Source organism: Paralichthys olivaceus, chromosome 16, assembly GCF_024713975.1.
Source record: "Paralichthys olivaceus isolate ysfri-2021 chromosome 16, ASM2471397v2, whole genome shotgun sequence".
NCBI lineage: Eukaryota > Metazoa > Chordata > Actinopteri > Pleuronectiformes > Paralichthyidae > Paralichthys > Paralichthys olivaceus.
In genome coordinates this window covers 14,772,297-14,799,625 of record NC_091108.1, presented here as the reverse complement: position 1 = coordinate 14,799,625, position 27,329 = coordinate 14,772,297, and the positions used below count along the sequence as shown (strand labels likewise).

Here is a 27,329-nt window from a genome sequence, read left to right as displayed (position 1 = left end):
CCTCTGTCAGGCTGATCGCAGAACAACAACCTTTCTTAGCTCAGTTAAGTTAGACAGACTTCTATGCAACAGGAAGTCGTGTTTCTTGTATTTAGATTTTTTGTGTGTATATTCTGAAAATAATATTTTGATGACGACCTAACATTTGCATTTATAAGTATATCAAAAAGTATGTATATATAACATATGTAAAGCAATTTTAATCTATTGTTACTAGTATTTATTAGGATGGAGACCGTTTATTTCTTCTATATTTCAGAGGGAAATGATAATCCTGCAAATGTCTTTCCTTCAGACATGAACCTAACAGTTTATAACTTTTTAATAAAAAATAGTCTTCTCAAAGACTGTTCAAATGTTCTCAACTTTTAGAGAAGCACATAACTAATCTTAAATACATGAACATTTAACAAATAAAGCAGGATGAAGTCTCCATGATCTGTCTAGAACTTTCACTGACTCGAAATCTGATCGCGTTTTAATTTATTTACACCTTTCTTATTTTTATACTCGTATAAACCTGGGCTTCACAAACATAAAGACATTTTAAAAACAGTGCATTATTGTGAAAAGTATTGAAGTTGTGTTGTCAGCAGTTTGACGCTTGACGCTGGAGAACATCGGCTGGTTCCGCCTCTCTCCTCCCGACCAGACTCTGCTGTTCCCGTCACGGAGCGTTCAAGTGGAGGAGGAGAGAAGAGGAGCAGAGGAGCAGAGCGGAAGAATAAAAGGAGTCAACCATAGTTAAACATTGACTTCAGACCACCAGCGGAAAGTGAACGCGGCGCGACTCCGGCAGCTCTGACGTCGACAGCAGCGTCCATGTAGAGCCAGTTCTCCCCGGTCTGTGGTGTCAACACACGGCTGGAGTTGTGGCATTGCGCCGGGAGCGACGGAGCAGAGCAGAGGGAGAGAAAGAAAGAGAGAAGGGGCTCTCCTCCCTGTCTGTGGACGGAGAGAGTGTTGGCTTCAGTGGAAGGAGACCCGGCGACACCTGAGTGCACGTTACCCGGCCAGGTAAGACCTCCATGTGTCGGTACACTGTCACAACAACAGCGAGCAGTAACCTGGAGCAACAGTTGGTCTCAGTCGCTGATAATACACACACACACACACACACACACACACACACACACACACACACACACACGCTATTCAACAGGTGAGTGTTGCTTTCAAGGCCTTCTGCCCTCGTTATTACCCACAATCCCCATCCACTGTGTTTGCCACATAATGACTTATTTTGGAGAGCACTTTTCTAGATCTCTAGATCGGCCACCGCCTTCACATGAGTTCATTATGACATAGATGAGCTTGGGAACATTTGCTGGTGTCGTCCCAATTAGATCATGGAGCCCAGTGAGATGGTTGAAGTGGAGGGCCCACACGGGGAAGTGCCTGAGATGTTTACATGGAGCATCCACAGCCCTGTTGATGTCCTCCCCCCCGGCCATTAGGGAGGACAGAATACAGACCGGCCATTGATCAGGCCAACTCATTAGTACCCTATTCACTGCCATCAAAGCCTCCTCTCAACGCCCATCACTCTGAGTGGATCGCACCCCAGCACACTTCCTGCCTCCAAGCTGGTGGGTTGGTGTGATATATAGATAGATTGATACACTTTATTGATCCCAAATAATTATTGAAATATGGGACCAGACAATCGAGTGCCTCACACCTGGAGATGTTCCCATAGAATTTTACCTTCCAGATACTGATTCTGATACTTTGTGTATCCCCTGATCCCCAGCAAGCAAATTGCTTACATTTATTTAGCTCTGACTAACGCTACACTACAGGATGTCACATCTTGGTCATTGCTCTAAAACTAGTACTTACCAGTGGCAGTACAGCACACAGTTTTATCTGGGTGAAACTATTGTACTTTAAAGACATGGTATCTGATTGGAGCATCGATTTATATACTTGCTGAAGCCGGAACCAGCATTTTGGCAGTATCAGGGGCATTGTCGATGTTGATATTGGTACCGAAACATCTCTACTCATAACGTAGGAGGAGATGAAGAGACAAACATGAAGACAGGAACACGTGCAATAAAATCTGTGTCTGTCTTGTGTTATGAAAGTACCTATTGGTGCTGACAGACAAAAATGTGTGTTTCATGACCTACATACACTGGTATCGCTTTTGAAAGCTGGAGGATGCAGCTTTATGTTATTGTTTGACCAAAAATGAAGGTGATGACAACTGTGAACAGTTGTAAAATACTGTCAGGTCTGGTCATTAAGCTCACTGGTGAAATTCATTTGAACAATCACCAATCAAGAATTTTTAATTTCCTCACTATTTCTTTTAGACTGACAGATCACAGAGACACAAAGATTTGAGTGAGAATGTGACAGTTGTTTTTAAACTCTCCCTCCCAGTCTGGATTGCATGGCCTGCATTTGGAGTTGTGTGAGTAAGTTAACCCAGATTGCTGGCCAGATTTAATGTGATGTGTAATGCATGTAAATTGATTAGTACCAGGAGGAGGGAGTTAGGTGGTCGAGCTGAAACAATGTCTTGCTTATTGCAAGCATAAGATAAAAAGAAAAGGTTTGGGGAGGTCCCTGTGCAGCTTGAGGACTGATTTGAATCTTCCTCTGTCTCAGCTATATGAGTTTAACTTTAGGAACAATGGACAAACTGTTGAGATCATGTGGGGAAGTTGCCCAGGCAGCTGTGTATGTGCAACATAAAGAAAATGTGTGAATCACTCAGCCCAGTGAGGAAGCAGTAACATCACTGAGAAGACGCTACGGCCAATACGCACAGGCACGAACACACGCCAACTCCTACTTCAACAAACTGTGTACACTGAGACCCTGCGAGTAAATCTAATGCTGGACAGTGCTGGACAGTATCTTTGGATACTGGACAGTATCTTTATCTGATAACAGGCTGCTTTGGGAAGCTTCTCCTCACACACAGAATGCAGGCCGACTCGATCGGCAGCTTTGACGGCAAGTTTTTTTATTTTTAGACAGACATCCAGTTTGTCGCAGGAGGACGACGTGATGGTGGCCACTGTCTGAGCCTCCTATCAGCTTGGAGCTGTTTCTTCATAGTGTTGTCTGTAGATTTACTCGCAGGTCTCTCAGTGTACACAGTTTGTTGAAGTAGGAGTTGGCGTGTGTTCGTGCCTGTGCGTATTGGCCGTAGCGTCTTCTCAGTGATGTTACTGCTTCCTCACTGGGCTGAGTGATTCACACATTTTCTTTATGTTGCACATACACACACTGAGCTTTAAGTATATGTTGCTAAAGGTACATGTTCTCAAGTACATGTTTCCAGCTCTTCTAAGAGTATGCTCCCTCTTACATTTATCACCTTAACGTTCTGTCTGTGATACTTCTAATAGAGAGAGTGGAGAGAGCAGGAACAGTTGTGTAACCATCATGTTTCAGCTCTGACACAGTAGTTGATGAAGAGTGATATCTATAAATAAAAAGATTTTATTAATGATAGTAGCAACAGTTGATGATGATGTTGACAATAACAACATGATAATTGTTGTCTGAATCCTGCAGAGAGAGAGAGAGAGAGAGATGGCTGCTGTTTGAATCTAATTAGATTGGTTTGAAACAATAAGTTCCTTAATACATCAGTTGAAATATTGATAAATTAGGTTAATTTATATATGTTACAGCTATTTTTCGTAATATAATAATCATTTTAAGTTTTATTCATAAAGAACTTATCAAAACAAATACCGCTTTACAAGACAAAATAATAAGAGCCATTCATTATTCATGAAAAGACGCAAATTTAAATAGATAAAGAAAGTAATTTAAATAATTAAAATAATCAAATATAGGAAGGGTTAAAAGAGTGCCATTTTACAAAAAATTTTAAATAAGTTCAGACCACAAGCCCTGTAAAAGCACATTTATAAAATTGTGTTTTTGAAGAGTGGTTTGTCACATTGGGCTTTGATAGAGTATAACCATCAAAATGTCACAATTAGATTTAAGATAACAAATGTATTCAATAATAATATTCAAATAAAATATTTGTTAGTTCTAATATTAATTAAGTTCTGTTTTTGTTGTTGCTTCTTTTAAATCATATTTTATCAAGTGGGACAGCAAAAAAAAAAACAACAACACATTTTTGATAACAATTATGAACATTGTCTTATTTATGACAGATTTGTATCCTTAACATTAATCTTGTCAGGATCTGATGTCATTGACCTTGTCATGCAATTCCAAGGGGAGCTTCTGATTGGCACTTGCCCTACCCCTATCTGTGACATCATCCCAATGAAGTCGTCATTTCAGTCACATGACATCCATCCTACACCTATAGTAAAAGTCCTGTTGACTAGATTTTGTTAAAACAGGAAATAATGCCTATCGAATATTAAGATCTTTTATCTATTATCCAGAGTTCTCAATGTTCTAGTTATTCTATTCATCCACAGACTAACATTATATTTTTTTCTTGAGACAATTTACAGACATTCTCAGACTCTTTTATACATATTAATAATAATAATGCATATTAGCTACATCTACATAACACTTGACAATATTCTAATGTTCCTGATGTTGGTCAGTGAAGGAGATTCAATCCCAGCCCTGGTTATGTACCTAAAAAGTAAGACTGTTTGCTTTTACAATAGAAAACAATGTTTTTTCTTTTTTAAATTTCATCTAACAACACATATTGTAACAACACAACTTTCATTTTTCTTCCTTTTCACAAATGACAATTCAGAGGTATGTGAAGATGTAGCCCTGAAGGGGTGGCCCTAGTTAGTTTTTGTGGTGTGTGTGTGTGTGTGTGTGTGTGTGTGTGTGTGTGTGTGTGTGTGTGTGTGTGTGTGTGTGTGTGTGTGTGTGTGTGTGTGTGTGGTGGGACATTGCGGATATACAGTCACACCCATGTGTTGGTTTGGCAGCAGAATTACTTGCTTTCATGAAATACCAAACATTACTGGATCCTTTTTTATTGGGTGAAAATAGACCGGCTCACTAACATATCTACTGTAAAGCGAAATCATTCTCCAACACATCGATTTAGTTTTCATCTGCAATGATTTGTGTATTAATTAGAAAAATGGGAGGAATGAGAAGTTGGAAGAGAAAGTGGATGTTTCACTGCTGGCTTTAGGAAGAAGGTTCTGCTACTGCTCATGTACTTATCAGCTCAACATCAACATTGGCCAAGCCAAACAGGAAGCATTGTCATAGCAACTGCCTCAAATAGGTAAGAAAGATAATGCATCTAATTAAGGGCCTAAGATTTGTGCCGAGTCTAATGCATGGTCACAATCTAGTTTGTCTCCGCTGGCTTTGCACTGAATGTCTTCCTGTAATTTCTAGGTCAGACATGTCACAGGCAAACTAGACCTGACACAAAGTGTATTCTATAGTCGTGTTTATCAGACTGAGCGGAAGAGACGGTTGATGCCAGGCAGAACTAGCGTCTCCTCCCAAACAATGAGTTTCCAAAACCCACGTGGGAGGAGAAAGAGTGGAATGCCTCATTTTACCACAACTTCCTTGTTACAACCACACAGCTCATCTTAAAGGTCCTTTGACATTTTAATCTCAAAATAATTAGGTAAGTGATACTATTCTGCAGGATGTTTTGTAAACACAAAAAAGAGAGTTTCTTTGTCCTGGTTGTTGAGGAGGCCTCCATTTGCTGTCAGTGCAGGGCTGTTCATATTCCACTGCCATTGGATCGAGAGGAGGAAGCAGATAAGATAGGTGTGTTTAGAGTGTAAACTAAATCCAAGGTTATAGTCCTCACAGACACTGCTCCAAGGTTAGATTTAAAACTGTCCCTCACATCGTCAAGGTTGGTGAATGAGCCTAGAAGTTCACTGTTCATCAGTACTCTTGCAGAACTTCGTAGGGAAAAGTAAAGGGACTGTTTTTGGCACATAATAAGACTGGACATGCATAAGATTGGAATCAGGCTGATCAAACAAGTAAAGCAGAAGACAAACAGGATAACTTAATAAGGGTATAGTCACTTATTGACCTGAAATGATGATTTGGATTCTCAGTTACTTCTCCTAGACATGAAAAGACATTTGATTTTAATGATTTACATTTTTTTAATGATACATGTTTATATTTTATCACATTACAAAATAGGATAGCACATATAATTCACAAACAAACATCAGCTTGAAAACAAGTCCAGAATCTCTAATCCAAAAAAAATATTTTTTTCTCTGCCATCAATAAAAAGCTTATGTCTTAATTGTTCAGACATAACCGCCATGTTGAACACATTACCTTGACCACTGTGATATTGTTTCAAGTACTGTTCAACATTGTGTAGATGAAATAATTAATTGCCTGATGAAAAACTTTTGATATAATGAAAATAATTCTCATTTGCAGCCCTGTTTTAGAATATAAGGCTAATTTTCAATTATGTATGTGAATTTTATTGCAAAAACTATTAAATAATTGACCTTAATGTGTATTATTAAAACTGAAAATATGCTTCAGTCGAGCTTCACATGTTTCTGTGCATCAGTGCTCAGGACAGGCAGGAGAATAATATGAATAATGTGAAAAGGTTCAGAGAGAAAAGGTTATTTATAGATCAGTGGTTACATAGAAAATCTATTTTGGGCCCATTGTTATCTTCAAACTGTCACATGCAGGGACGTCTCCCTGTCGTCCACCTGCTGTTCAGCTTGACTCTTGACTCAAGGGAAATGAGGAGCTGACACATGCTGTAAACTAGAATTTGAAATAAAGATTTTCTTACCATTGACTTACAGTGTTTTCCAAATCCTAAAAAAGGGAAATACTGCCAATTTGTCAAAAAAACTAAAAACACCTGTATGAAAAAGAATGATCAACGGGACAATACATTCCTTACTTGCTTCTCTGATGCTCTGTTAAACTTAATGTGAGGGTAAACAAGAGTAAACATTGCTGCTCTGGTGATAAAATCTCATGGTGTTGAGCAGAAAAGTACAGTTTTAAAAGGATTAAGAAGACTAAAGCAAAACAGCCTACAAATGTAAGTCTAATATACTAATGTAAGTTCATTACTGTAAGATTTAGGGAAGTCATAGTAAACTCCTTCTTTCTGCCACATGGTGGTGCTCTCTGACTGCTTTCTGCTTCCCTCTAGTTGCTAAATGTTCAATGGCTCCTCTGTAACAGACAGAAGTGTGTCAAAGGTGCTCTGAGGCAGCTCTGTAACATCAGCGAAAGTTTTCAATCTGAGTGAATCCCAAATGATGCAAACTTTCCTGTGCAGCCCTTTAACCCCCGTGATGACAATTCAAGGCTCTTTCTCATTTCCACTCTCACTCACACACGTACACCGTCTGTCACATTGGCTCTGCCAGGTGGTCCAAACACCATGAAAGCTTTTATTAAACTTGTCAACTGAAGCGAGACAGAACATGTGTGAGTGTGACTGAGGCCTTTACCTGCAGGGAGAGAAGAGCGTGTTAGACACAGTCTGTTGCACCTGTAACGTGAGACCGTTTTCTGTTATGTGTCTCGTCAGAGTGTGTGTGTGTGTTTGTGCACCCCTGTAGATCACGTTACTGTCTGGATTATTAACTGGAGGGACTTGATGGTAATCAATATAAGTGAGGTGTCATTTAGAAACAGATCTGCCATTTGTTGGTAACCTACCTTTAGTTACACAACCCCAAATTATGCTAATAATAATAATATAAATAATAAAAACAGTAGTAGTAATAGATGCTTTATTTTTTATATTTGTGCTTTATAAAGATTAGGAATTAAGATATAACTATGTAAAATCTAAGTACAGAAATTCGTTTAGCTTTAACACTTTAAGGCTTATTGGGGGAATGGAGCCAATTCCAGCTGACACTGGGGGAGAGGTTGGGTTAGCTCTGGACATTAGGAGCAAAAAAAATCTTTTAAAAAATGAAATCATTTATTTGCCTTAAAAATCTACTATAGAAAGCTAGATACAATTTTGCCTGTAATATGATTCAAGCTTTGCCAAACTGTAGATGATGATGATTGGCAGAGACAATATGAACACATTGATAGAATGAATCCAACCTAGTGAAGGATAAATGAAACTCATTTACTGTCTTCTATGAAATGGAATGATTGCACATGTGATTGCATTTCCTATAGAGGTAAAGTAGTTTGTGTAAATCCAGCCGTTCCTGGTTGGGCTGGCACCAGTGGTTTAAAGAGCTCCCACTCACAGGAAGACACACCTTTTGCCCGGTCAAAAACTTTCCTCTCTTACAGCATGATTATTTCCTTTGACATACAGAGCATTTCATAAGACTGTCGCCCAAATATGGTCATATCCTGTCAGAGGGGGAGAAAGAAGTCCAGCCAGCATAAAGCAGCTTCCTGCCAGACAGCTAGGTATCAGGAAGAGCAGGACACGACTGCCTGCAAGGCGTATTGTGTTTTACACGTTGGCAGTTGTGATGCTGTTGTGAAGTGAAGGATGCAGCAGTAGTATTTTCAACTTGAAGGATAAATGTATCATTGATTACACTCAGAGTGGAATGAACATGTAAATTCAGCTGTGTGTGAGTGGGGGGGGGGGCAAGCAACAGTGTCACTTTGATGGATTCTTTAATTTCTTTAGAGCCCTTTATGAGTCTTTGGGGATCTTTGCTGGCATCTCAAACAAAGACCAGTGTGTGTGTGCGTCTCCACTGAGGCCCAGTTGGGACTGGACACCTGTAGCATAAGGCGGTGCATCCACATGTCTCTGTGCTGTGTTTGAGAGACGGGTGTGCTCCTCATTTTGTTGCCCTCAAGTTCGCGGGCCCCAAAGTTCTTTTTGGCCGACGTTGAAAACAAGCAGGTGTCCGAGAGACGCACACTAACTGCCTGTCTCCTCGTCCAACATCTCCATGTCTCCTCTTTTGCTGAAATCAGGTGCCTCATTCATACCCTGTGAATTCTATTTACTTTCACAGCCCTCCGAGGTTTTGTTCAACTATGATTTACTCACTGTTTTCTTGTGCACGGTGGAACAAGGACTCACATTTTGTCCTGGAATGGTTCTTGTACAGTGGCTACTTGTGCAATTACCTCTTCGAACTGTAACAAACAGGCTGTGTTCCCTCTCCCCGAGCTTCTAATTTGAAAACTAAACAGTTATCTTGGTATGTGCAATATTTTTTCTTCTGACCGGGAGCAATCTGTAGCAGAATCGGCAGTTCCAGACATTTCATACCAACTGATTTTGGGGGGAAAAGATTGTATCACTGTGTACCAAAATTCCTGTATGTTGAAGAACGACTTGTTTACAACAGCAGCAATTTGTTTTAGAATTTCTACTCTCTTACCTTGAGGCACAGTTCAGAAAGACCCCCTTTGCCTGAGCAGCTTTCTGTGTATCGACTTGTTTGAAACGATGGACAGAAGCAGGATTGCGTGATTAAGTGAGGTGGACCTAGTGACCCACTTGCACTGAGACATTGATACAGCGTGAAGAGAGAGGAAGTGAAGGGAGACGGAGGGAGGAGGAGGAGGAGGAGACAGACATCACTTTTGAAGGGGATTTGGGGTGGGCTGCAGAGGAAGTGGCCGCAGTGTGACCCACAGCGTGAGCCTCTTCCTCCGCCCGACATGTCTTTGAAACTGTTAGATGAACGGAGTCGCAGTGATTGGAGGGAGGGGTAGCTTTTCATGTGGCCTGTGATTAATAGTAACTCAGACCCCTTTGTGAATGTGTGTGTGTGTCTGTGTGTATATGCAGGGGGAGTTTGTAAGTCAGTCTGGCTTTGTGTTAGTCAATGAGTCTGTCTAAGGTCGTACTGTCTTAAATGTCTTGTAGTTACACTGAATGTAGCGGGACATTAAATTACAACCTGTCTCTGCTGTAACTTCCAGAGCAAACGACGGATAATAAAGGACAAACAGTTTGCTAGCCAGTTAGCTATCTGTTGTTTTTTTTTCATTCCACTATTTGTGTTGGTCACTCGCAATGGATCATTATTCTTAATTTTTTACTGGGTAACATGAATTAAACTTCCTCATCCATGAACATGATTTGCGCCTGAGTTAGGTCAGGTAAATTCTCATCGACAATGATGATGATGATGAAGACAACTCCCATGATGCCACGCTGCTTCACAACATCATCAAACCAGGACTTTTGTTACTTTATTGACAGATCCTAAGAATTGCTTGAATGTACCTATTATTGATATGCAACCTCTCAGAAATACACCAGAAAACTAGAAATATTTTGAATAAGACGATAAAGGCAATGAAGAATCCCTCTATCTCCTTCTTCTGTTTTCTTGGAATCCTGTCTCTGTTTCAACATTGTTTCAGACACATTTGGGGGCATTTACATGATTTATGAAGATTAAAAGGGATTCCACTGATTTTACACACAAAAAGTTAGTTAACTCATCTGTGACTCAGAGGGAGGTTTCCAAACATGTAATACATATGTCTAAAAGAGAGCCTGTATTACAAACTGCAGGTGTGGAATTTGAAAGTGTGTATTTAGGAGGCAGAGCTACGACTTGGTTTTATACTGAATTTAAGCATTAAACTTTTGATTTGTTGTGTGTTCACACACCCAGACAGTATGCATATACTAAATATGAAATAACGGAATGAATGAATAATAATACTTTCAGTAACATTTCCCTTCTGTTTTTGTTGCTTTCTGATTGGTGGGTTAAGTTTTCACAATGGGAAAACCGTGGACTTGACTTTTTGATCACTAAAGAGTACTTCATTTAATTTGCCTTCCTCTTTTGGTCACATCTCTTATTTTAATCAGTCATAAAGAAACTGAGAAATATTTATACTCCTGGCTTTTTGCTCTGACCGTGGCCTTCAACTCTGCCATAAAGAAATCATAAAACCAGTCACCTTGGAAGCCTTGGAAACAGAAGCACAATAAATACACAATAAATACTTCTAGAGATTACTGTCAGAGGGAAGTCATGGCCTTAAAGGTACGGACTTGAATTATGGGTTTACTGTTTTGCAGTCGACCAAAAGGGTTTTTTCATTGGCTGTTGCAGATATTAATTGACTAGGGTGTCTGATCGCTGACATACTGTATAATGTTGATGTTATGTTAATGGTTGATTTTTTTTTACACGTGATTAAATGCAACAATTCAATAATAACAAATGAAACCAAAAAGTTGTATTTAAATAAATGTTTATTTAATTTTGTATTATTAAGTTGAACCGAGAAAGCATTTCAGTGTTTTTAGTAGATCTACACTCTACTTAATTTAAATAAAAGATCAAAAAGTGACAAAAAAGAAATCAGCTGATGAATGATCTCATGTTGCCACATATAATTAATCATCTGACCTTATATCACAGCTACTATTTGCATCTGGAAAATATCATTGTGATTGTGCATCGTGACTTGAACTTTTTTATGATGACTTGAAGAATTTAGCATCAGCACTATTTGTTTTTTCATAGAGATACTTCCCTTCAACTTGTTCCTGTATTTTACAAGTGTGTGTGTGTTCCCATGCAACTTGTCTTGAGTATAGTCACATGCAGTAATCTGTCCACTATCCACATGCCTGTCATTCCTGTCCTTGTTTGTTCAGAAGTGTCTCTTCTTGCTCTCTGATAATGTGGATTGTGTTGGTGCTGAACTATAGGCAGACAGTGCTGCAGATAAAGACACCATTAGACCATGTGTCCCATCATTCATCACACTTAAAGTTATCTCATACATCCTGTAGGCGAAAAGAAGGTTCAGGCACGGAAAAACTTCTTCTCACTATGTGCTTTGTGTAAGATTTGACTTTTGAGAGGCTGTACAGTCCTACCCATCAGTTACTGACTGTCTCAGATACTGGTGTGTTTTGTTGTTTTCAATTGACCAGTGGTTTATCTTAGGTATAGTTTATACCCTCAAACTATATGAGCCCCAACTCTTTCTTAAATTAAAGGTGTTAAGGGTTTCATCTCTTTTCTGTGATCCCCCATTATCTGCATCTCTCTGTTTTCCCCTGTTATTTATGTTAAATACCGAAATGAAAGAAGTAAACGATATTCACCCTGTCCTAATCGACCTGTTCGCCTCTGACCTGCAAGGTCAAGGGTCAGCGGGTTGTAGAGAAATAAATTTCACTCTGAGAGCGACACACTACACCAAGCACATCCTCTCAGATTTCCACTGATCTAATGATGCAGTGGCAAAATACTGACTAATGTGTCGTGCAACAGGAGGAAGGAGCACTCTGAAATGTAACTGCAGGTCCTTGATGGTTCTCTTTCTTCCAAATTTCAGTTATGCATCTATGGTTTTATAGCAATTAATCTGGTTTAGGTCTGGGCGATAAAACAACATATAATAATTATTGCTATATTTTATAATTATGTAGTATATGATATATAATATATAAAATAATTTGTGTCTCTTTTCCTTTCTGTCTTGACAGTAGTGTGGCGGATTTTCCTAATTCACCCTGCAAATGTTTGGGAAATTCCTGTGGACATCCCAAATGGGTGTTTTTGGTGAATTCACTTGGGAACTATGTGGAATGAAAAGTGAAATTTTGTAAAACCTTTTTTGGTGGTGTAGAAAGCTGTTTTTGTTTTCTGTTTTGCTTTCTTTGTTCCCCTGGGTCTCTTTATGTCTCTTTCTGTCTCTGTCTCTCCAACTCTCTCACTCTCTCGCTCCTGACAGAGGAAATCATGCAGCCTGCATTTTTCCATCACTAATCCCTTTGTCCTGTCTGACTGGGTTGGGCGCTGCTGTCCATTTCAGAGCTGAGTTCATTGTTATTAATATCATCTTTTTTTCTTCACTTTAGCGTTGCTGGTTGGTCCTGTATTTTTACACAATGTATATACATTTGGAAGAGTAACATTAAATATATATTTTGTGCATTTACAGACAAGACACTGTTATCTTTTATTTAATTGATGTTATTAGTTTCAGACAATATTGCATGAATATATTAATGTCATAAAAGTCACATGAAAATATCCTCTAAAAAAGACTTTGCACCCTGTGATAAACACATGCACATGAACAAACAAACCTAATCTTTGTCTCACACATGCACACACACACCCCATCCTCATTTATGTCACCCTCTGACTAATACTATTTCCGCTTTGCCTGGAAAACAAACTCATCTTTATGACCTTCATGTCTTTGTCTAATGAGCTGTGTGACGTCCAAGCCATTATCAGTTATTCCATCCATGCTCGCTGGTGTTTAACACATCTCTGCTCCAGCAGGGAGGAGGAGGAAGAGGAAGGGGGGCTGTGAAATAGCCCAACTAGCTCCTCCACAGGCCTTTGGCCTTCTCTATTCCACCTTCGCTGCAGTGCTAACATGCAGGGAGTCCAGCTCAGTGGCGGAGAGGTTGGAAAGACTGACTGCGTTTGTTTATTGTTCCTTATAGGCAGGGCAGTGTTGGGCCAGAGATGGAGACCCATTGTGTGGTATCTCCTGCCTTCGTCATGAATAGTAGCATTCACAGGCTAGAGCGAGTGATGCAAAGGCAAAGTGCTCACAATAGCTTTAAGTTTTATTGGGTTCCTGTCGCCGGCTGCAGATTTTTGGCATGCGACCAAATGCAACATACACACAGCTGCACAGCTTGCTTTCTCCAGCTGAACTCTCTCTCTCCCTCACACACACACACAAACTCTTATCTCTCCCTCAGTCTCAGTCACAGGCACACATCTTTTTCTACAGCTCTCTGCCCCACCATTCATTCCTTCCCTACATCCATTTCCAGCAAACTCCACTCAGCTTGCACTAAGCTTTCTTTTGTGCAGCTTTAGCACAACAATGCCATTTGTTTTCCGAGGGCAGAGCAGAGAGACGCTGCCTGGCAGCCTCTCTGCCTAGGTCGCCCGTGTCTCCTGCATGTCACCCTCTGTGCGTCTGCAGTGACGTCTGAAGGGCATTATCTGCCATAGGCCTGTGTTTGTTTTGGGCTGCTCTGGGCTTGATAATGGCCCATTACTGGGGAACCAGAAGCTCACAGTGGAAACTGCAGAAACCTTGCTCGTCTGAAATACAGTTGGCATTGTAATCGTAGCTATTTCTGCTGGTAGTTTTTAGGTGAAACTGGACCCACTGTTGCCAACAACAACACAGACCTGTTGGCTATTTTTAGCCCATACTCTGACTGCTAATGATATCACTGAGGCGCTGGCTGCCCTCTGCGTCTATTTGAAGTTACTCACAGACGTTTGGGCTCTTGTGTTCAAAGCCATGAAAGCAGCCAGTTACGTCTGAATACTTGTTGAACATCAACAAAGTCTTTAACATAATTGGCTCATAATCTCCAGCCTCTCCTGTGGAAGGAATGTGAGGAATTCAGTAGACAGTTGCATCAAAGAAAAGAAGAAAAATCTTCCGGTCATTGTTGTCGCCCTTTGCTGGCATTTTCAGTCACTGTCTGTGCGTCTGTCTGTACACTCTGCCTGTCACCTTTTCTTCTCTCTCTTGCTGTATCTTGTATGACATAAGAATGAACCAGCCACCGATGATGCAGGCACTTTGCATTTAATCATTTTATCTATGTCATCCCTACCTATATAGCATTGTAAACTGCATAGTAGACAAGAAACGTAGTAGAGTCCCAGCCCAAGATTGTCTCTGTACTTATTGTAACAATATACACAAAGGACGTAATGTTTAATCCATGTTTGTTTGTTTGTTAGCACGATAACTGAGAAAAAAACTGATTCGAAATTTAGTTGTGGGATGGGGCATGACCCAAGGAAGAACCCATTAAAATGTTAGTGCGGATCCGGAACAGAAGTCTCTCGTGATATTTGAATTTTTATTATAATAGATTTTTTTTGTGTATTTTTAAACATTTTCATTGATTTCTCATAGAATAATTCATGGATCTTGATTTTAAAAAGTCATGCATGTTTATGGGACTGCAGTGACACCCATTTTTATTATCTATCAAAGTATTGGAAAGAAGAGAAATTAGTAAAGGATTTACTTTAACATATTAAAGTGGGTGCACTCCATGATGTAATCTTTTAAAGCATAATGTGTTCAGTGTTCTGCATAACCCCGGCCACACACACACCTGCACCAGGTGTCCATTAGACCTTCACTAGGCTGCACTGCACTTACGCTACATCCCCCCTAACATTTAAACCACGCTCCACCCACATTTAGGATTACACAACTGATCATTTGCAATCTCAACAATAAGTAAACAACATGGCTGACCCTGCTCGTGTAAAATGGCCTAATCAGCAGATCAGAAACCTTCCTGTGAAATGCTTATAATTTCTCAGTAAAAGCAAGGGACCGAGTATGTGTGGTCATTCATTATTGAAACTCATGATTGGATCAATATTTTTTTTTACGAATTGCATTGACTATCTGTTTCACCATCAACTCTGCATGCAACATTAGTCATGCAGGAGAGTGTGTGGTGTTTATTGTGTGAGTAGTGGAGTATAATTAGGGGTTGCCAGGGTGGAAATTGTCTTATTTTACCATGCGATTTGCCTCTTGTTTAATCCTTGCAAACCAAGAGTGTTACTACCAGTTCACTGTGTTATCACTGTTATCTGTCATGTTGTCCGATCGTCTGAGTCCCTGACACACATGTTGCTCCTCTTCAGTCCTGTACAGCCACTGAATGTGCAGTCAGTCATGTTCATGCAATCCTGTTCTTAATATCACCATGTTTAAGGACACTGAATAGCTTACTATCTAATGGATGTCTCACCTTATCTATCCTGACATGCAACTTTTCCCTGTTTGTTTGTATTTTTTAACTGAGTTCATTATAAACTGGGTCGGCTTGTAATTCCTGCAGCAAAACTCGTCAGCCCTCTAGTCTGAGTCTGAAACAAGCAATCATTCATAGTTTGTTTGGACAGGAATGAGCCTCAAGTAATTGCACATGAATTTGGGATTTAGAAATCCTGCAGGAATGAGTTCAGTGTAGTCTTCTGTCTAGACACTGTGAATACTGTGTTACAGTACTCTGGATTGTTTTTGTATCCTATCCAACCACAGAACTTCAGGAGTGTGCAGCTTGTCAAATTCTGTGAACTAACTGTTTAAGTTGAACTTTTTCTTAATGGTGATACAGAAATGACATTGTTACTTAAAGTGCCACATGTTTAACCTGAGCTATTTTCCATTGACCTTTGTACGGTCCTTTAGCTTTTCCTGGAAACATCTGCTTACACAGGAATAATGGATAACCCTCAGCCAATCGCAATGGAGCAGACCAGCATCGGGAGGACTGAATTTCCCAGTATTCACTCTGTACTGTAATGTGTAGCCAATGGGCTGGGTGGGGTGGTTTCAGCTTCACTTATCTTCATGGCCATACCAGTAAGCTCTGGGGTGGTGCTGCAGCTCTGTCTCGTCATAGTTCCACTCACAGTTTTCTGCCTCAGTCTGCTGCAGGTTAGTCACTGTGGGCTGAACTATGCATGCAGCTCATAAACCTGATCCTGTACTCCATTACTACTCTTACAGTAAACAAGGGCTGCAGCTAATTGTTTTTTTGTGGTTGTGGACTTATTATTATCTGTTATATTAGTTTATTATTTTTTAATGATAGTATTAATTATTATTATTATTATTATTATATTATGATTAATCGGGCTGTGTCTGAGGCATGTTGCCCTTTAAGTCCCTCTTACAACAACAATCACAGTTTCATGCTCGGGACACACAATATTGCCAGCTTTTGTGCTAACGCGTCATGCTAGCTATAAATGTTAAAGAGAAATAAACAGGAAATAATATATACAAACACACTAGGTTAACCAGCTGGCTCTGCCTCCTCTTTCAAAGTAAAGGGCCTTGGTTGCAGCTTGACGCTGGGTTCAGCACCTAGCCCGTTGCTGCCCTTGGTTTGGACTCAATTCTTTGCTGGTCCAAAAATTTGTGTCCAAACTGAGAAGACCCATAAATGGTCAACCCTAACCTGACCTGCCTAAATGCTGGACCGGCTATGCTTATACTTAGTTGAGTGCAGCGAAAAACCACAGGGCACTGCACACCATTGGAAGAATGGGTTTCAGAGTGCAGCGGTACCGCTGTCACATCTTATCTGAAAGGGCCTAGAGCGCCTGCATTTGAGTTTTTGTTTAGAACTGTTTCATGAAAAACTAAACTCTTCTCAGTTTCTACAGTTCCACAAGCAACACGATGCAGTGGAACCAAAATGCAGTTAAGCAACACAAGACATCACCCTATTCAAAGTGAAGGAGCAGTATTTTAGTTGTAGCCAGAAATGCATACGTGTGAGTTAGTGATATTTCCCAGAGATTGTGGGAGCAGGCTTTGTCCTCCAGTCTGTGTGGTTTTCTGTTAATCTTGATGAATAAAATCATCATGATATCTGCTGTATAAACTCTATGACATCAGCTGCCAAAGAAACCGGGGCCTAACAGCAGCTCCTTTCTTTTTTTTCTGGTGGGAAAGTTGTGATGGTTCTCACAGTATGAACCAGTGCGAGCACACACCCCACCATCTCCTCCCTGCCTCACCCTTTCTCTCTCACAGACCTAAAAACCCAACCAGCCAGAGCGTCTCCCTGTGGCTCATAAACACTATCCCACTTTACTCAGCAGCAGAACTGATGACTGATGAGTATTATCGAGTTTGATAAGCTGAGTGACCAAGTGAGAATGAGCCGGTGTTTATAAGTAAGCAGATGACGGGACTGGGAAGTCGTGTGGAGCAACTGAAGTGCGGGTCGTGTTTTAGGTGTAGCCAGAGACGGTTTTTTCATTCAGCTGGGAAAGTGCTGACTGGGAGCAAGATAGTATGAGACGGCTACTTTTAGCTTCGCCTGCGGACTGGGAAACTCCTGCTTGTAGAGAGAGTGTCTGTGTGTGTTTGTGTGTGTGTGTGCAGGGGGAGGGGAGTACATGAGACATGACAGATTTGTGTGTGTGTGTGTGGGTGTGGGTACACAAGGGAGAACAACTAATATACTAGCTTGTGGCTGGGGCCCACGTCTTTGAACTCTCCTTTGTTCAAAGCAACATACGTCTGTCTAGACACCAAATATCGCCTTTCCACAACTCACTATTCTGCATTTGTCAGCTGGTGTATAAAGTCAGACAGACGCCAGCCAGTAGATATATCAGGGCCTTTCTAACATGATCACCAGAAGTGTTACAGGCGATAGAATGTCAACTTTTAGCTGATAAGAACCTGAAGTTTTCATGCATGATTGTTTATATCTGCAGAATATGCATAACGAGCAGCCTTGAGTCAATGTCAACTCACGGACTACATCAACCGTGAATACAACAGCAAAGACTCCAGGTGTTTCATCCAGATTGTTTACAATGCAACTAAACATACTCCTATAGTTCTAAAGTCAGTAAATGATAATTACTCCACTGTCTGATTTCATGCTGCACATGGTGCAGGTAGTTTTCCACACGAGACACAGAAGTTCATTACCTTGCTGAGGAGTGGGAAATATGCAGCCTGTCTGCATGCACCTCTTCATTCCTACTTGTTAATTGCACTTCATTGATGTGGCTGTTTGTTTTATTCTTGTACAAATTTAAATAGTGTTGTTGTCGGCTTTTCCTTTTATATGTCTAACCCGTGTTCCTGCATAACTCCTAGTTATTGACATCAATGAGGCTACAGAAAAAATTATCTGTGTCCATTATTGTTTTTCCCCTAAAATTGTACTAAGGGTGCGAACTTGCTGGGATTTATAGTCCTTACAAGGTTGCATGGTCTTGGAGAAAATAACTAATCTGTCATCTTGGGGTGAACTAAATGGAAGGGTTTGAATGTGGATAGAGTATGATCCTATAGCCTGCCTCTCATCACCTTGTGTCAGTCACGTCTTAAGTGCAGCAGGCGATGTTTAAGCCCTAAAGCAGTTTATTTCCAGTGAGGCTACTTTATTACAAAAGCTGCCGCAGTCTGAAAGGCCTCAGATGCTCAGTGGAGGGACCACACATACTGTACAGTTGACAGGACTGACTCTTCTTGTTGCTTTTTAATGGATGTCATTAATTCGTCAGCAGCAAATTTTAAAAGGTTTTTTGGGGTTGGAACTGCAGTACAGCAGCAGTGGATACACACACACTTGTACTTTTATCTTTGTGAGGAGACTCGACATATCAACATAATGCTTTATCTGGCCCCTTACTCTAACCTTAACCATCACAACTAAATGTTAACCCTAACCCTCATACTAACCCTAAACTAGGCATCTCTTTAACTCAAACTAGTCCTCACAACGATAGAAGTACACACACACACATAGCGTGTGTTTTTCATCTCTGAGTGTTGGTGTTAATGGCACTGCCTCATAATGGCTCCCTGTTCTTGGCACTTTGAACACACTGCTAATGAATGGCATATGTGCGGGGGGGTTTGTGTGTGTAAGGTACAGCAGAGCAGTGGGGCCTCGGTGCTCTGTGCAGTAGGTGGTCCTCCTGGCTGCTGTATATGTGTGTGTATTGTGATGGGGTGGTCTTTTTTCTGATCCTTGGAGGTAACTATTTTTTTGCACGGCTCCTAAATGTACATGGTGGTGTTTAATGCCACACACACACACACACACACACACACACACACACACACACACACACACACACACACACACACACTCTGGTGCCCCTCCCCATAGAGTTTCAGTCAGACCGGTGGTGCTGGTAGTTGCTGGCATCACTTCACAGGGGCTTCACAGTTTGACTGAGGTGACTCAGTTGGGATAGTTTGCCTGTAAAAATCACTTGTGAGAGCCAGCGTGATTTAAGACCTACCCGTTTCTCCCACTTCACATGCTGGTTCAACTGATATTTTGGCGCCACAGAGTAGTAAACTATCCATTCTGGCTTTACTCCATCTTAAATTACAGCTGTGGTGGAGAGTTTTTCCCACTTGCATCTCATGCTCAAATCAGACGGACACAGCTATCAGAAAGCTATTTCTCATTTCCTTTGCTAGTTTGTCAATCTGTATAAATACATAATAGAACTATTCTTCAAAATCCTCTGTACAATGACTTGTGTGTAATTCACCGAAAAAAGGAAATCTTATTAAACTGTTTTCAGACATCTACTGAAGTCTGGACATTTTCCTGAAAAGTTTCTGGAGGGCCTGTACATGAGAACACAAATGTACAGGTCAGTTTCTTCAGTAAAATATCCTAGTAAATATCCTTGTAAAATATTGAGTGAGCCCATATGAGAATACAGTCGGAAAAAGTCCGGAAAATTCACAGTGAGCGTGTCGGCGTATTAATGACATTTTTAAAACTAAAAGATGAAGGATGAAGAATGGAAAAGAGGCGGCATACACGTAGAAAGTAGACGCAGATGAAGATGTCAACTTCTAATGACAATGAGATTTGAGACCGGTTGAGACTTTCATTTTGGTGATTAAGGCTGGTGTCCATGTGCTGTCGATGCAGTGGAATTTATACGTCATTTCTTTCTTACTGAATGCTCATCCTCCCTCGCCACCCCTCGCCTGAATGTTCTGGAAATGTTCCTGTTGTTGCGAAAGCATCAGACCCGCTCAATCTCCTGCTGCGTTCTCCATATAGGAAAGACAAATTCCAGAGTTGTCTGAAAACGGCTTTAGTGAGTGAATCTGTCGCTGAGCAAAATCGTTAATCTGCAGATATATCAGATAGTGAAGAAGAAAAAAACGCTCAAAGTCCCAACAATAAAAATACAACAAACTTCCTTTTTGATTATCAATCTCTCCGGAAATATGCCCATTTTAAAATGTTATAATAACAACATAGTTTTATGCTTCATCACAGTCCGCATTCAAGCTCAGTAGTGAGGGCGCTAGCTCGACTCCCCCATCATGTGACCCTAACTTTGCAGGATGTAGTGTAGTGCTTTATAACCTTCCACTTTAACACAACAGGGCATCCAGTGTATTCAAAGTCATGCTTGAGGTTCCTCTCTGCTGCAGCCCTGCCGTGCATTTCTCATATTATCTTTTAATTCACTGTTGCACTGGATCAGCAGCTTTTGTGCTGTGTTTGCATGTCACACAAATTATAAACTTCATCATCTAGCTCAGCTGGTAATGCCAGGAGCCCTACGTTTTTACCTGGTAGCAGCTAATGACTTTCGCAAACAAAAGAAAAACAAGACAGTCAGCCACGAAAGTCATTAAGTTCATTACTGTTGCACATGCCTCTCCTTATCACTGAAATAAATACGCTAGGTAATAACGTCATAAATATATCTTTTGAGTCCCGGCTCCTGTGGACTACTTTTACTTCCAGAATGGACATTTTTATGGTTGCAAAAAACATCTCAAGAATCAGATTCACAGATTCACACCTATATGTGATCTCATTTCTAATTGACAATGACTCTGCAGCATTTAAACAACAGCTGCTTCTAAGCAGGCTCTCCTACTTTCTTTCTTTCTTTGAAAAGACCCTTCCAGAGTCCAGACTATAGGAATGAATACAATCACTCATCACGTTCAGATGAAAGGACTTTATTTCTTTCACCTGTGGGGCCTCAACTTTATGACTAAGCTGGGAGAATGTTTGCATGAGATGATAGTTTACTTTGCATTGTAATTCATGCCCTTTCATGTTTCACTTGCACATTATCAATAACAGTTTAGCTCTTTGAGTCATCTCTGGCTGTTTCCTTTACAGCAATTACTTATCTTTTAGATCTTGAGACATTCTCTCCAATCAGCCACTCCCAGGCAGTGGTCTGAAAATTGAGATTTTCCTTATCCTTCCCGTTTCCGTGTGTTTGTCTCCATTACTGTTTGTTCCTGAGACAAAAGAAGAGCCGGACGATCCAGCTGCAGCATCAGACGCTGTCTTGAGGGATGACATCCTGCAGGGTGAAGGGGGTGCAGACAGGGTGGAACAAAATAAACATATATCCAACCTTTTTAAAAATGGCTTAGGGCTGTTCTAAGTTCATGCATGTTAGGCACCGTGACTGAATTATGTGCACCAACCTGAAAGATGTATTTGGAGCAACCATATATGGAACAATTTGAACAATGTGCAAAATAAAAACACGGCATGCAACAGAAAACCACTGATTTTCATTTATAAATTCAACCCCAGCTCCTGCAGCAGCTTTTGTCATTGATTTCACAATAAACTTCTGAGAAACTGAAGCCTGACGTTTCCTGTTCCCTGCTGAGAAAAGTTGTATTACAAAAAAACGTGTGTGTGGTTTATTGCAGAAAAGGAAATATGTGTTTTGTATGAGAAACCGACAAATGCCAATAAAGGGAAGCAAGAGCATGAGGGAGAATGGCTGGAGTCGGATCTACACATGTACAGGAGGATGTGTCAGGGCTTGTTCCCTGCACTCTGTAAATGATTAGCAGGAAGTTGAATCACAACCCTCTGTTGCGTTGGATCAGACACCAGCAACATACACAGGTTGTCAGTCATTGTCATGGATAATGCACTGCTCCAGGCGGTTTATAATTGTGTCCCCTTTTTTTAACAGTTAAAAAAAAAGAAATTGCATGATCCCTCAGCTTTGTGTTTCCCTGGAGCTGACGTCACTACTGGTAACAACAATGCTGCAGAAGAGGAAGTAGTGAGGGTTTGTTGTTGACTCTTGTTAAACCAACATCTCTATTGTTTATAACGCATCCACCTCATGTAACTGTAGTTTAATCATTCACACTCTTCCGTCATGGCCTGTGTTCTCTGTTTATTCAACCAGCTGGTTTTCATCTGATTCAAGATGGTTCTTGCACAAAACTACTCTGCCATCTAGTCAAGCTCCTCCTGTAATCTGAAACAAACGTCTCTCCTGCTGCAGGGACAGTGTTGAGGTGCTTTCCCTGTTTGAATAACTTGCTGTTTCCTCCCTGTGTGTTTTTAGTTGTTTCGTTTTTTTGTAAGAAAGATTACACCAAAACAACTGAACAGATTACCACGAAACTTGGTGGAAGGATGTGGTTTAAGTCAGGGAGGAACCTAGTAAATATTGACGCAGATCTGGATCAGAAGGCGGATCCAGTTTTTTCACATCTTAAATGTCACAAGGCTATTTTTCCTTGGAATAATTCATAGATAAAAAGTATAGTAAATAGAAAAATCAGACATATTTGGGGAACTGATATTTCTGAGTGTGTGAAATTTTTTGCAGCTTGATTACATTTCAGGGGACTGTTGGGCCTTGGCAGAGGTATGCACCCTATTGAGTGCCATTCCAGTTCTTTACTGTTAAAAACATATTAAACGCCTGATTTCAGCAGCTTCACAACCATTTTCTATCTGTGCTCCAGAAAACAAAAATTTTATAATTTTTCATTTATGTACGTCTGATTCCATTTTTGCTCGATGTGCAGATTGTGCTGAATATTGACATCTCATTCTCTTCCGTGTCGTTCACACTTCTTTCTGTTGTTTTTCTTTCAGTGTTCTTTAACCCAGGATGTCTTCAAAGCCTCACAGTGCCAATAACATCGCCAATGCCCGGCGGATGGTGCAGCAGCTGAGAATAGAGGCAAGCATTGAGAGGATAAAGGTACAGTGCAACAACTATCAATAATCTTTATTGTTATTTTGGTACAAAAAACACTTTATAGTATCTTTTCTCTGATGAGCCTCTTCCACCAGAACCAGAAATTCACTCCTGTTTCCATTTCACCCAATATTTTTATTACATCCCTATCTATATATTATAAATGTATCCGTTTGCTGGGAACTTAAAAACTGTGCTCAGAAGGTAGAGCGGGCCGTCCACCAACTGGATAGTTGGTGGTTGGATTGATGGCTCTGCATGTCCTCATGCCGTAGTGTCTTTGGGCAGAACTACTGGACAGTGTGTGAACGTTTTAGGATAGAAAAAGTGCTGCCTATAGAAGCAGAGTATGAATGTGTGTGTGACTTGTACTGTTAAGTGCTTTGAGTGGTTTTATAAGAATAGAAAAGCTTGATATAAATTCCCTCCCATTTGCCATTTAGGATTTAACCTGTTCAATTGAAAAAATTCAATCATATTTGCTTTTGCACTCAGAGCTTTGTGTCTCTGAGAAAAATGATTTTGTTATAAGAGTGAGACAGATTACGTCTGACTGTTTTTTCCTTTTCTGAACATACTTTAGATCAGTCGTATGATAATTCACTCTCATTTTTGGAATCCTAACAAATCAGAGCATACACTCATTTCTAGATTCAGTGTGGTGCAGGATTTTTAGTGATAACATTACAACTCACATCTACTAAATATAGATATCAAGAAACCTGCTCATAAATCAAAGAAGCTCCTTACATCTCCAGAACCTGCCTGAGGATCATCACATTTTTAAGTTTTCTTTAGTGTCATAGTTATCCAGTGATGGCTGCTCTTACATTCATGGGAAGTGCCAATGTCTGAAACTTTGAAAACCCTGTTTATAATTGTCTAATTCTTAAAAAGTTACACACACCAGTTCTATTAACCTCTGGATTGGAGGATTTGTGCATTAAAACTGGAGGCACGAGATCACAACCTGGCACCCACCCTCTTGTGCTCCTCTGTGTTGTTTCTGTAGGTTTCCAAGGCCTCTGCAGACCTCATGAACTACTGCAGCGACCATGCGAGGAACGACCCTCTCCTCATGGGCATCCTTGCCTCAGACAATCCCTTCAAGGACAAAAAACCCTGCACTATATTGTAGTGGATGCCACTTAGCCTCTTATGTGTTTATTTTTGCTCATTAATGTTGCTGTATGTCTTTGTGTTGGGAGGTGTGAGGGATTTTCTCAAAGGTCTTAAATAATGAGGTGTTCTGTGGCTGCACTGTTGGCCACATATTGGTATTATTCACTGAAACGATTGACCACGGCACAGCTCGAGCTCTGACCACCGATGAGTCTTTGGCTGCATGAGTTGTGATGGCATCAGGTACATAATCATCGACTGCAGATGCTGTTTTCTGAATACGTGAACAGCTCTGACTTTCCTCAGTGGTGGATTTTGTCCATCATCTGTCGCACACACAGTCTCATCTGTACTAGCATGTAGCTGTTGTTGCCTTTCTGATTTCATACAGTCAATGTTTCCCTCCCGTCCTTGAGAAGTTTATTCCAAGATGGATAATCATTTCTCCCAACAGTATGTTACAGATTTGAATACAAGGTTTACATTGGTCTTCTACTCAAATGTTACCATTATGTATCTTTGATTAGGGCAGTAAATTCAAACTACAGTAAATCAAAGTATTCTGCCACCCATCACTTATTTCACCAGCTTCCTGTCTGTTATTTGCAATATGGTCACCATGATACAGTGTTGTCTTCAGCTGATCCAATCAAGCACCGGGTCCCTTATTATCTTTAATCCCTATGTTCTCTGAAAGTGTATAAGCGTCATGTTGAAGAATCTGACTTTTACTAGAATTAAGTTGTAATTTTTCTAGAATAAGTTTTTAGGCAGCGTTTCATGTTTGAGGGAGATGTGGAGTATCTTGTTATAAGTTATACTTATATATAGGTTTCACAAATAATGCAATATAAGTGTATTTCGAAGAAGGAACCACACAGACTTGAGGGAAGGTTTTCTTTTCTGGTTATGCCTGAAAAAGGTTTTTCTTTATTCTCATAATTTTACATCTTTTTTCTCTTAAAATTTTGAGTTTCTTCTTAATTATGACTTTATTCTGGAAATCTCTGAAACTTTTTTCTTTCACATGACTCTAATACTCTAATAGATTCAGATTCAAGCCATCAGGATAAAATGACCCGAGTGCTGTGATGCTTTTGCTACACAACATACAGAGTGAATGAAGCTTTAGTGAAAATGCTTCATCATATTAATGTGGTGCTTACATTTAATTTCATGTCTCTCTGTGTAATGAAGATCTTGGGGCCAAGCCAAACCAATGATTCTGCATTTGATAAAATTTTATTGTGTGTCTGAATATTTTATCAGTTCCCTCTGATAACTGTCTGTGGTACGATATTTTTAGAAAGCTGATGTGTTACACGTAATTCCTCATTAAAACAAGTGACTTATCGAATGTGCACATTGTTGTGTTCTTGGTGCAAGTATTGCCGTCCGTGGTCGTGTCTTTTATTGATTAAACCACTGTCTCAAAGTTTTATTTCTCTTTTTGTTTTGAACCGTAACATTTGTGTTGCTGTGGGTCTTAAATCTTCAGCCTGACATGTCCTAAAGTGGAATATTCTGGATATTCTGAATTCCAATGTCCTTACACTCTAAAGCCTTACTTACATTTGCCTTGTGTCATGAAGGACAATCTTAATGGGAATATTTTCTTTGAAATTAAAAAGATGTGTTTAACCTGGGAGTTAAAAGTGATGTGTTGTGCCATCTCTTTCTGTCTACACTTTTCAGCAGGTTTGGTATTGTTGCCTTCTCCACCCTCAGGTCTTCACATCAGTAAAATCTAGTGTTATAATCCAATTGCGTTTTTTGTGATCTCATCTCTAACAGTCGGTTCTTTTTATTGCAATAAAGCTTGTACACCTAAAAAAAAATCACCACTGCTGTGTCATGTCTCACCCTGTAACGGCCTTATCGAACTATTGAAACCTGATTAAATCTGCATTTTCATAAATGTCTTTATTAATACATCAACCTTTGTATGAATACTCATCTAAGATTGTTAAAGTGAAGCATTCCTAAAGTACAGTACTGTACTAATCTCTCAATAAAGATGTGTTGTGCTGCACAGTCAGAAGATTTGTACTTGTGTTGACTTTTGTCTCGATACCACCTTCAACCAGTCCTGACATTGACACATTCGTGTGTTCAGAGGGAGCTGGGCCAGAGAGATCTGCTCACAGTGTATCTGGTACCATTTCCTCTCATTAGTAGTTTATTTTTATCACGCCCGGGAGAGGAGGGAGGTTAGGCCTCTCACAGTTAGAGAGAACACAAGAGAGCTAAATATAGAAAGCACCAAAACCTGATCTCCGCTCTTCGAGAGAAGACTAACTATTTTGGTAAAACGTCTGCTCAGCCTGAGAGTCTGTTTTCCCTCTCTGTGTGTGGCCGCTCCTCTCACTCTGACCTTGTTTCTGTGCAGCTGCTGCTGATCACAGTGGGAATTCACACAGGAATAACACTAATTATCACCTATTGTAATAACTGCAGAAATACACAATGAGATGAGACACTTCTGACACTTAAAATAGACGAATAATGGCCATTATTTATTGTTCACATTTACCAAAATACAAATAGACTTGACTTTTCTCTTGTGCTTGTGTCACAGCTGGAGCTCTTATTGAGGAAGGATCACATGTCCCTGCAGATAAAACCAGGTGCGCTAACTTTCTGTCAACTTCATTTGAAAGAATTGCTTACACCCCCGGAGGTATTCTTGTTCTGTGTGAATATGATGCAGACAGTCTGGACATTCCCTGTAGGCATGAATGCCCCTGGAGCCCCCACTCCCCAGGGGACAGC

General features: G+C 40.3%; 1 protein-coding gene across 2 annotated transcripts; it reads left to right on the top strand.

Moving 5' to 3' along the window:
* Positions 1 to 626: 626 nt before the first annotated feature.
* On the top strand, positions 627 to 26,600 carry gng12a (guanine nucleotide binding protein (G protein), gamma 12a). Of its 2 annotated transcripts, none has more exons than XM_020098877.2 (3): positions 627 to 1,017; positions 23,330 to 23,438; positions 24,448 to 26,600. In XM_020098877.2, exons 2-3 carry the CDS (start codon positions 23,346 to 23,348, stop codon positions 24,571 to 24,573), a joined length of 219 nt encoding a protein of 72 aa, XP_019954436.2. In that variant the 5' UTR covers positions 627 to 1,017; positions 23,330 to 23,345; the 3' UTR covers positions 24,574 to 26,600. The 2 variants fall into 2 exon arrangements, with proteins under 2 accessions (XP_019954436.2, XP_069367446.1); XM_069511345.1 differs by lacking the exon at positions 627 to 1,017 and adding an exon at positions 22,621 to 22,740.
* The last annotated feature ends 729 nt before the right edge of the window (positions 26,601 to 27,329 follow it).

Excerpts from the sequence above, each read along its gene's own strand:
- gng12a (XM_020098877.2), top strand. The coding sequence starts at position 23,346 with ATGTCTTCAAAGCCTCACAGTGCCAATAACATCGCCAATGCCCGGCGG. Across the intron at positions 23,439-24,447 it reads CAAGCATTGAGAGGATAAAG|GTTTCCAAGGCCTCTGCAGA; the intron begins GTACAGTGCAAC and ends TTGTTTCTGTAG.